Source organism: Pseudophryne corroboree, chromosome 2 (genome assembly GCF_028390025.1).
Source record: "Pseudophryne corroboree isolate aPseCor3 chromosome 2, aPseCor3.hap2, whole genome shotgun sequence".
NCBI classification, from domain to species: domain Eukaryota; kingdom Metazoa; phylum Chordata; class Amphibia; order Anura; family Myobatrachidae; genus Pseudophryne; species Pseudophryne corroboree.
In genome coordinates this window covers 1,001,788,705-1,001,799,457 of record NC_086445.1, presented here as the reverse complement: position 1 = coordinate 1,001,799,457, position 10,753 = coordinate 1,001,788,705, and the positions used below count along the sequence as shown (strand labels likewise).

Genomic DNA, 10,753 nt, shown 5'->3' with positions numbered 1-10,753 from the left:
TTTGAATGTATGTATCTCTGATTTCTTTTTCCCCAAGAAAGTAACGGCTACATAATGGGGGTAAGGTACAATGAGGGAGATTGCTGGACTATTCAGGGAGTGAGGGAGATTGCTGCTACTTCAGGGAGTCTCCTGCAGAATGAGGGAGGGTAGGCAACTATGGTTAAGGCTGAATGTAGGGTTAGGATTGGGGCTAGAGTTGAGGTTAGGGTTAGGACTGGAGTTAAAGTTGAGGTTGAGGTTAGGATTGGGGTTTAGAATATGATTTGTGTTAGGGTTAGGGTTGAGGATAGGTTTAAGGTTAGGGTAAGGATTGCAGTTGAGGTTAGGGTTAAAATTAGGTGTTGATATTATTACGAGTCAATATCTTGACTGTTGACAGTGTGAACATATTGACATTTTGGTGTCTATGTAATGACTGTCGACAATTGGGTTGTTGCTAAAACTAAAGGACCGTACGGACGAGATTTCCCCAGAGATGTGTGCTGAGAGATCTAGCACAGACCACTCAGCACACATCTCTCCCCCCGCTCAGCACGGCACGATGCGCTGCGAGGGGGCAGGACGGACACGGGGGGGCCGCTCATTTCCTCCAACGGTGAAATGAGCGACCTGCTAGATTGTGCCTGTATGCAGGCCAATCTAGCACCGGCGATAGCGACGCGCAGTCCGTCGCCGGCACCCCTACACACGGAGCGATGTTCAGCTAATTTCTAAGCAATCTAGTCAGATTGCTTAGAAAATAGTTGAACATTGCTCCGTGTGTACACCCCTTAACCGAACCCATTATACACAATGGGGGTAATTCTGAGTTGATCGCAGCAGGATTTTTGTTAGCAGTTGGGCAAAACCATGTGCACTGCAGGGGAGGCAGAAATAACATGTGCAGAGAGAGATAGATTTGGGTGGGGTGTGTTCAATCTGAAATCTAAATTGCAGTGTAAAAATAAAGCAGTCAGTATTTACCCTGCACAGAAACAAAATAACCCACCCAAATCTAACTCTCTCTGCACATGTTATATCTGCACCACCTGCAGTGCACATGGTTTTGCCCAACTGCTAACAAAAATCCTGCTGCGATCAACTCAGAATTACCCCCAATACCCTAATAGTGGTGAAAGTAAAGACATAGGGAGAAATTTATAAAAGAGAGATAACATACCAACCAATCAGCTCCTGTCATTCTTAAAGCACAGCCTGTAAAGTGAGTGAGAAGCTGATTGGTTAGTATTTTATCTTTCTACACTTTTTCTCTCGCCAAGCTTTGTTAAATCTCCTACTTATTCTCTTTTATTCTACACACCAAAAGGTATTATATGTAAGAATGAAAGTATATATGCATGGTGTTATAGTATCAGGGCCGGTTCTGGGGCTCTGTGCGCCCCGGGCGGCAATAGGGGGCGTGGCTTCGTACAGGGGGCGTGATCATTTACGCCCCCTGTGCAGACTGAAATGATGTGCGGATCGCGATGACGTCATCGCGCACCGCACAGCAAAGGTCATCTCCACGAAGGGAAACTAGACGCGTAGCGTCTAGTTCCCTTCGTGGAGAGGACCTTTGCTGTGCGGTGCAAAATGACATCATCGCGCACCGCACAGTAAAGGACCTCTCCACAAAGGGAAACTAGACGCGTACGCGTCTAGTTTCCCTTCACATCGGGCAGCGGTCAGCGGGGGGCACACAGCAGCAGCGGATCTTGCCCTGGTGCGGCACCCTCCGGATGGCGCCCTGCGCCCTCCGGAAGGCGGCGCCCCGGGCAAAAGTCCTGCTTGCCCGTGGCAAGAGCCGCTACTGTATAGTATGTATGTAGGTACAGTATGTATGTATGTATGTAGGTACAGTATGTATGTATAGTATGTATGCATGCATGTAGGTATGTAGTTATGTAAAGGAAGTGGAACTGAAAAATAAATGGATTTTGTTATTTTCCAGAATGCAGCACCCTTTAATCACTTTTTCTAGCAGTGCAGGCTGTTAATATGCTAATTGTCAGACACCTTTTCAGTCCAACTCTCATTGGCCGCATAATTAACACATTCATTCAATGTTTAACTTCTGCCCCTGTTTCTTCTGCTATTAGTGCTGGCAGGAGTGCGAAACCGGCTGACAATCCCCAAAGCGAAGTTACACCTGGATGTCAGTGAAATCGACCCATAGAGCCAGCACTATAGAATGGCAAGCATGGCAGTTCAGTTGCTGGGCTTCTTCCTCTCCCTTTTTGGTCTAATTGGCACCATTGTTGCCACTTTGCTCCCACACTGGTGGAGAACTGCCCACGTTGGCACCAACATCATCACCGCAGTGGCATATATGAAGGGCCTGTGGATGGAATGTGTATGGCACAGCACCGGAATTTACCAGTGCCAGTTCCATCAGTCTCAGCTGGCACTCCCCCGTGATCTTCAGATTGCACGTGGCATGATGGTGACGTCTTGTGTCCTTTCAGTACAGGCGTGCATTGCCTCTGTGTTTGGAATGAAGTGCACCCAGTGTGCGAAAAGCTCTTCTGCCAAGAAGATGATCGCCGTTTTTGGTGGCATCTCCTTTCTCCTGGCTGGGCTGGCATGCCTGATTCCGGTGGCATGGTCTACCAGTGATGTTGTCCAAGACTTTTACAACCCAGTACTTCCTTACGGCATGAAGTTTGAGATTGGGCAAGCCCTCTATGTTGGGTTTATCTCAGGAGGGTTGTCGGTCATTGGAGGAATTATGCTTCTATTCACCTCTTGTCAAAAGAGCATTGAACAAGTACCCTATGGTTACCCAACGCGCAACATCAGGAGGGCGCCAATAAACAGGCCATCACCAGTCCACAAATCCAGCCACAGGCCTTCTTGGTCTTCTGCTTCTCTCCACGGATACCAAATCAATGACTTTGTCTGAGCAACCTCCGTCTGAAAGAACTTTGTTGCATTTTAGTCCCACTCACCTGGGATTTTATTTCTAACAATGAAACGTTTACTGTATTTCTAGAGCAGCTAGAAGGAATCGAAGGTCTGGCCAGAAGGACTTGTAAATATGTAACATTGTAGCTCTTTTTTATTTTTATTTTATTTATTACAATGAAACGCACAAACAGTAAGACGTTCGACTTTGAACAGATGTACGTTCGTTAGATGTGCTCCTATTTTGCAATTCTCAGAATAATAAATGACAGCAAAGGTGAATGTTTTGTTTTATATTTCCATATTGGAGCCTCCTTGGAATTATTTAAATATTTTTCTGATAGTCATAAAATCTAAAGATTATGAAATAAATGGACCTACTGTATGTTTGTGTTTTAAACGCATGTGGGTAACCTTACGTCAGGACTTAGAAGACCAGGTTCTGTGACCACAAATCGCGTTCTAAGGTGACAATGGGCTCATTCAGCGTTTTAGCAGAATTGATTTAGAGGGACAGTGGAATCTTTTACCTCTCAATTTAATGTGTACTGTGTCGTCCCACCAAGTGCTGTGATTCTGCTCAGCACTTACAGTAGATATGTGCTACCTGAATACCCAGTGCAGCTAGAGATACCGGATTATCCAAATTATTCTGGGTTTCCCTATTATTTGCCAAATGCTAGCGCAGGACTGACCAACTTGTGACTTTCCAGCTGTTGTGAAGATATACATATCCAAGCATGCAATGCCACAGATTTAGCATACAAAAATTATTGCAAGTCATGCTGGGACTTGTAGTTTAACAGCTGGAGAGCCACAGGTTGGCCAGGCCTGTGCTAGAGAATACATTTAACTTTAGCTAATTCATTCAGCTCAGGTTCTTGCAAATGGAAAACGTAGACATATTAGCACCCTGCTGTCGGCTTATCAAATATACATATGACATATACACATGTAAGGGTTATACATGTGACATGAAGCTTTCTTAGTTCATTAAGAAACACTTTCGGGGGAATGTAATAGCCAGCAAATTTTGTGGCGAGTTATAGCATGTACCAAAAATGTAATCACTAACTTAATCATAGCCTTTCCTCTCTCCCATTCTATAATAGAACCATGCAATTCAGCACTGTGTGATGTTCTCTAGGGCACCTGGTGAGCTGTGTTGCATCTTGATAAGGCAGGCATTTCCAAACTGCGGCTCTCCAGCTGTTGTGAAACTACATATGGCAGTAAGGAATTGGGTTAAGGATGCCGCACAGGACTAAGTGATGAAAATTAAGTATAATTTTTAAAGAAGTTTCCAAGATAACTGACCAACCAGAAAGTAATTCTGGAATTTATCACCATCTACCATTAAAAGAGAATTTCTATAAGTAGATGTTAACGGTGATTGACGATGGTGCTCCCATAGGTCCAATACGTATGTAGTAAGAGGAAGAGAAACAAGAAAAAGTGACCTTTGTTGGGAGCACTCCCACTTGGAAACAAATATGATTTGAGTAATAATCAATAATGTAAGAATGAGATAGTTAAAACGTAACCTTTAATTATATTAAAATAAAATATAGGTACACCGAAAAAAATAGGAATGTTGTAAAACTAAGAAGTGGCTATACAATGTGAGCCACCTGGTAAAGCTAAACTGTGAAAATATTGATGAATATGAAAGGCATTATTTAACAGGCCCACCAGGCACAGGTATATAAAGTTGGTGCAATAACCAATATAGTGCCGTCAAAAAACCTACAACACCTGGTATTCCTTAGTGGTCCACCACCTAAGTACTGACCAGGCCCAACACCGTATTGCTTCAAAGATCAGACGAGATTGGGCATGCGCGGTGTGGTATGGTAGTAGATTGAAATTGATGAGGCAAATTCTACAGCTGATATGTAGCTAGTAGAAAATTATTGGTAAGTACCTTATTGCTGGAATGACCAAATAATCTCTGGCTAGAGAGAAAATATATGTTTGACCGTCATTGCACCGAATTGTAACCCAAATATGTAGGTATACGTAGGTTTAAATCATGTGGTCAATAATTTTTTGGCCAGCAGGAAATGCCTGTATATTTCTTTGTGTGCTGTGCAGCACCATTGAACGTGGGTTTCTGTAATGGGTGAGGCAGGTATAAAACCTGTTATGCTGATGACATGCCACAATATTTATATGTGATCCAGAGAGAAGCTATCTCTGTTGTTAACTGGATCTCCCTGTTAGACATTGAATGGAAAAAGAGATTATTGTGACGGTCATATTTTGAACATCAAAGCATAAATCTATGTGATATTTTGTACAATGCAAATAAAGCTGAAAAAGACGATCTGGAAACTTTCCACTTGTCTCATACTGTACCATAACAGACAGTATAGGACAGAGGATGGAAATAAACCGAAATGGAAATCTATCAGCTTGAGGAGAAAAGAGACAGACTTGAGAAGTGGACGAGATGTATCACAGTCTCAATTGTCCACATAAAGGCTAACTAATACAATAGTGCCTGACAGAATACAAGTACTGTCTTTGAAACAAAATTGTTACACCAATAAATATTTTGCATGTATCCACAATGTATCTGCAGTGTATCTGTCTATATTGTGACAGAAAAACACTAAAAAGAAGCCAAAAAAACAAAACAAAAAACACACAAAGAAAACACAAAGAAAACACATAAAAAACACATGCTAGGTATAATTTACAATGTATTAGCTATGATATGCATAATAGCTTTTTGATTTGTGTGAAAACTTGCATGCGAATAGGTGCTGAAAGGTCAGGAGTGAGACAGGGACAATATCTTTAGTAGTCAAAGTCCTAATAAATAACAGTTTGCTCCTGATTATGTGATATCAAATGCATAAAGACACACAAGTGTCAGTTATCACCATCTGTTAATGCAAGCACCTAGAAAACATGAGCGATAAATAATGCTTTGTAATAATTGGCATGGCATTGCCTAAAGAGACCGATGCACATTATTGTTAAAATTACATGTGTGCATGTGTGGATAGCGGGAGACAGAAATTCGAGTGGGATGAAGAGAATACTTATGTTATGCCCAGCTCGTGATGCGCCGCTGGCCGCTGAGCTTCAGGCGTCTGTGCGGCTTATCTGGTCTCCTCTCCTGCCGGTCTCCGGTCACGTGAGCGCGCTCATCGTGACCAGGTCCACCTCCCCAACGTACGTTTCACTGAAGCTCAGCGGCCAGCGGCGCATCACGAGCGGGGCATAACATAAGTATTCTCTTCATCCCACTCGAATTTCTGTCTCCCGCTATCCACACATGCACACATGTAATTTTAACAATAATGTGCATCGGTCTCTTTAGGCAATGCCATGCCAATTATTACAAAGCATTATTTATCGCTCATGTTTTCTAGGTGCTTGCATTAACAGATGGTGATAACTGACACTTGTGTGTCTTTATGCATTTGATATCACATAATCAGGAGCAAACTGTTATTTATTAGGACTTTGACTACTAAAGATATTGTCCCTGTCTCACTCCTGACCTTTCAGCACCTATTCGCATGCAGGTTTTCACACAAATCAAAAAGCTATTATGCATATCATAGCTAATACATTGTAAATTATACCTAGCATGTGTTTTTTATGTGTTTTCTTTGTGTGTTTTTTGTTTTGTTTTTTGGGTTTTTTTGGCTTCTTTTTAGTGTTTTTCTGTCACAATATAGACAGATACACTGCAGATACATTGTGGATACATGCAAAATATTTATTGGTGTAACAATTTTGTTTCAAAGACAGTACTTGTATTCTGTCAGGCACTATTGTATTAGTTAGCCTTTATGTGGACAATTGAGACTGTGATACATCTCGTCCACTTCTCAAGTCGGTCTCTTTTCTCCTCAAGCTGATAGATTTCCATTTCGGTTTATTTCCATCCTCTGTCCTATACTGTCTGTTATGGTACAGTAGGAGACAAGTGGAAAGTTTCCAGATCGTCTTTTTCATCTTTATTTGCATTGTACAAAATATCACATAGATTTATGCTTTGATGTTCAAAATATGACCGTCACAATAATCTCTTTTTCCATTCAATGTCTAACAGGGAGATCCAGTTAACAACAGAGATAGCTTCTCTCTGGATCACATATAAATATTGTGGCATGTCATCAGCATAACAGGTTTTATACCTGCCTCACCCATTACAGAAACCCACGTTCAATGGTGCTGCACAGCACACAAAGAAATATACAGGCATTTCCTGCTGGCCAAAAAATTATTGACCACATGATTTAAACCTACGTATACCTACATATTTGGGTTACAATTCGGTGCAATGACGGTCAAACATATATTTTCTCTCTAGCCAGAGATTATTTGGTCATTCCAGCAATAAGGTACTTACCAATAATTTTCTACTAGCTACATATCAGCTGTAGAATTTGCCTCATCAATTTCAATCTACTACCATACCACACCGCGCATGCCCAATCTCGTCTGATCTTGGAAGCAATACGGTGTTGGGCCTGGTCAGTACTTAGGTGGTGGACCACTAAGGAATACCAGGTGTTGTAGGTTTTTTGACGGCACTATATTGGTTATTGCACCAACTTTATATACCTGTGCCTGGTGGGCCTGTTAAATAATGCCTTTCATATTCATCAATATTTTCACAGTTTAGCTTTACCAGGTGGCTCACATTGTATAGCCACTTCTTAGTTTTACAACATTCCTATTTTTTTCGGTGTACCTATATTTTATTTTAATATAATTAAAGGTTACGTTTTAACTATCTCATTCTTACATTATTGATTATTACTCAAATCATATTTGTTTCCAAGTGGACGTGAAACTACATATCCCAGCATGCCCTGACACAGTTTTGCTGTCAGAGAATGCTAAAGCTGTGTCAGGGCATGCTGGGATGTGTAGTTTCTCAACAGCTGGAGGGCTGCAGTTTAGACGTGCCTGTGATAAGACATACAGTAACTCCTGATTGTCTGTCAGACATTTAACTGTTAGGCTGCTGGGACTCTATGGAGCAAGTTCGTCTGTTCATAGAGAATACATCAGTATTAAGGGGGTTATTCAGGTTTGTTAGCAGACCAAAAAAGTAAGCAATTGGGCAAAACCATGTGCACTGCAGGTGGGGCAGATGTAACATGTGCAGAGAGAGTTACATTTGGGTGGGTTATGTGGTTATTGTTTATGTGCAGAGTAAATACTGGCTGCTTTATTTTTACACTGCAATTTAGATTTCAGTTTGAACACACCCCGCCCAAATCTAAAGCGCGACCCGCCACCAAGCTGCCCGACTGCTGATACGGCAGATGGGCGACCCGGCGGCGGGGGGGGGGGGGGGGGGGGGCAGTGAAGTTTCTTCACTCCCCCCATCACCCGGCTCCATAGCAGTGCATGCAGATATGGACGAGATCATCCATATTGGCCTGCATGCACAAGCAACGGGGCACCAATGATGAACGAGCGCGGGGCCGCGCATCGGTCCACGTTGCTGCCTCCACACTGAAAGATGTGAACGGTATCTCATTCATTAATGAACGAGATTGTTCATATCTTTCAGTAATATCGCCCAGTGTGTAGGGCCTATAACTCTCTCTGCACATGTTACATCTGCCACACCTGCAGTGCACATGGTTTTGGCCAATTGCTAACTTTCTTGGTTCGCTAACAACTCTGAATAAGGCCCTAAGGGGGTAATTCAGACTGGATCGCGGCAGTGCTGAGCTGCGCAGGCAGGGAGCTACCCGCCGGGTGCAAAAGCACCGCCGCCATGCGATGCTTTTGCACCCTTTCGGGCGGAGGGGGGGGGGGGGGGGGGGCAGAGCCAGACATGTGGGGCGGAGAAGCCCTGTGCTGAGCATCCCCTCGCATGTCTGAGTAAATTATCAGAGATGTGCTAAATTTAGCACATCTACGATCAGATCTGAATTACCCCCTACGTCTGGGTTATATTTCGGTTTTCTTATTAAGGTGGCATTTTTTTTTTTTTCCTATGGAGGCACATATTTATTATTTTATTTAAATGAATAAGGTCTTATTTAAAATTGGGCACATTTTTGTTATTATCTTGCAATATCTCATTTTTGCAGCAATTTTTCTTATCAATGCTTAATTCATCTGGCGACTTGTATCCTTATCAATGAAAAAAATCGTGATGGCGACTCACGTTTCCTAACTAGCGAGTTTGACTCTAACTGCCGTTCTCAACCAATCGCACCCTAGCACATTTCTACTCTCTTCTTTTATTCTTACTGATCCTAATGGGGGTCATTCCGAACTGATCACTCGTAGCCGATTTTCGCAGCGAAGCGATCAGGTAAAAAAAATGGCAAAAATGCTCATGCACCGCTATGCGCAGGCGCGTCGTACGGGTACAAAGAGGATTGATGCTGGGCGATGGATTTAATGAAGAATCCATTCGCACATCCGAACGCAAGATGATTGACAGGAAGAGGGCATTTATGGGTGGCAGCTGACCGTTTTCAGGGAGTGTTTGGAAAAACGCAGCTGTGTCCAGGCGTTTGCAGGGCGGGTGTCTGACGTCAATTCCGGCACCAAAAAGACTGAAGTGATCGAAAGGGCTGAGTAAGTCCAGAGCTACTCAGAAACTGCACAAAATGTTTTTGCTGCACTCGGCTGCAAAGGCGTTCGCACACTTGCTAAGCGAAAATACACTCCCCCATGGGCGGCGACTATGCATTTTTTTCATGGCTGCTAAAGTACAGTAGCTAGCGAGCGATCAACTCGGAATGAGGGCCAATGAGTCTGAATTATAAGAACATTTCTAGCAAGAATGCAACATGTACATGACCCAATTTCCAGAACGTCACACAGCACCTCTTACATGTGTGTCCAGATTGATTGGCTCATTGATTGATTCATTCATCTCAGGGTACTGTAACATGGGGGGTAAATCAGACTGCATTGCGGCACGAGTGTCAGGTGCTGGTTCGATCGCCTCTGCCTGACAGGCAGAGACAGTCGCAGGGCGGGAGGGGGCGTGGCAGTGGCATTTTGCGGGGCGCGGTCCGGGCAACGGAGGCATGTCCGGACCATTGGGGGGGGGCGGGCCGCGGCAGCTGCGTGACGTCACATGCAGCCGCTGCGACCTGGGATGCAGCGGTTAGCTCCCTGCCAGCCTGCAGGAGCTGCGCTGGCAGGGAGCTACTGTCCGGTACAAAAGCATCGCCGCTGTGCAATGCTTTTGTACCTGTGCGGGGGGAGGGCAGGGACTGACATGCGGGGCGGACTCTGCATTACTTCCCTGATTGGGAAAAATGGCATCAGAACACTGTGTTGGATGAGAGAAGATATATTTATACAGGAAGGAATTGAGCCGAGGAAGCTGCAGAAATGAATAAAGTGGGAATTTTGGGAGCACATTAATGTGTACCACATAAAACAGGTCACGTCGGAGGGTCTGTAGTTACCAGATGTCAGGGCAGGTGCAAGGTTTCTCATCACCCTACCACCTTTCCTACCTCCAATAACAATACCCCCGATCATTTTTTTACTGTTTCTACTGGTTTTATTCATGCTCATGCTCTTATATGATTTAGTAATGTATTATATTTATTATTCCTTTTAAAGTGGAATAGTAAAAAGCTGTTTCACCACCAAAGAGAATACAACTAGGATAAAGTGTGGCTGAGCGGGGGTAGAGGCAGCCTCAGCTAATAAGAGCCGTGACTGTCATAGGTAACATATAGTAGGTGGACTCTGTGGTGCCCCCTTAATGCCAACACCTTACACAGCGCCGTCCATACACATGGCATGATGCTGTGGATGATGGCGTGATGTATCATTGCCCAAGGCATTAAACATGCATGCTGTCATTCCCTGGGACATCCCATTGAGTGTGCAGCATGCCTGATTGGAC

General features: G+C 43.7%; 1 protein-coding gene and 2 pseudogenes across 1 annotated transcript; 2 read left to right on the top strand and 1 right to left on the bottom strand.

The window, feature by feature from the left end:
* The first annotated feature begins 2,173 nt into the window (after window positions 1-2,173).
* CLDN14 (claudin 14) lies at window positions 2,174-2,884 on the top strand. Its single transcript, XM_063950511.1, has one exon. It carries the CDS (start codon window positions 2,174-2,176, stop codon window positions 2,882-2,884), a length of 711 nt encoding a protein of 236 aa, XP_063806581.1.
* A 1,745-nt stretch (window positions 2,885-4,629) lies between these two features.
* On the bottom strand, window positions 4,630-4,748 carry LOC135052309 (5S ribosomal RNA; annotated as a pseudogene).
* Window positions 4,749-7,312: 2,564 nt separating this feature from the next.
* LOC135051763 (5S ribosomal RNA) lies at window positions 7,313-7,431 on the top strand (annotated as a pseudogene).
* Window positions 7,432-10,753: the final 3,322 nt, after the last annotated feature.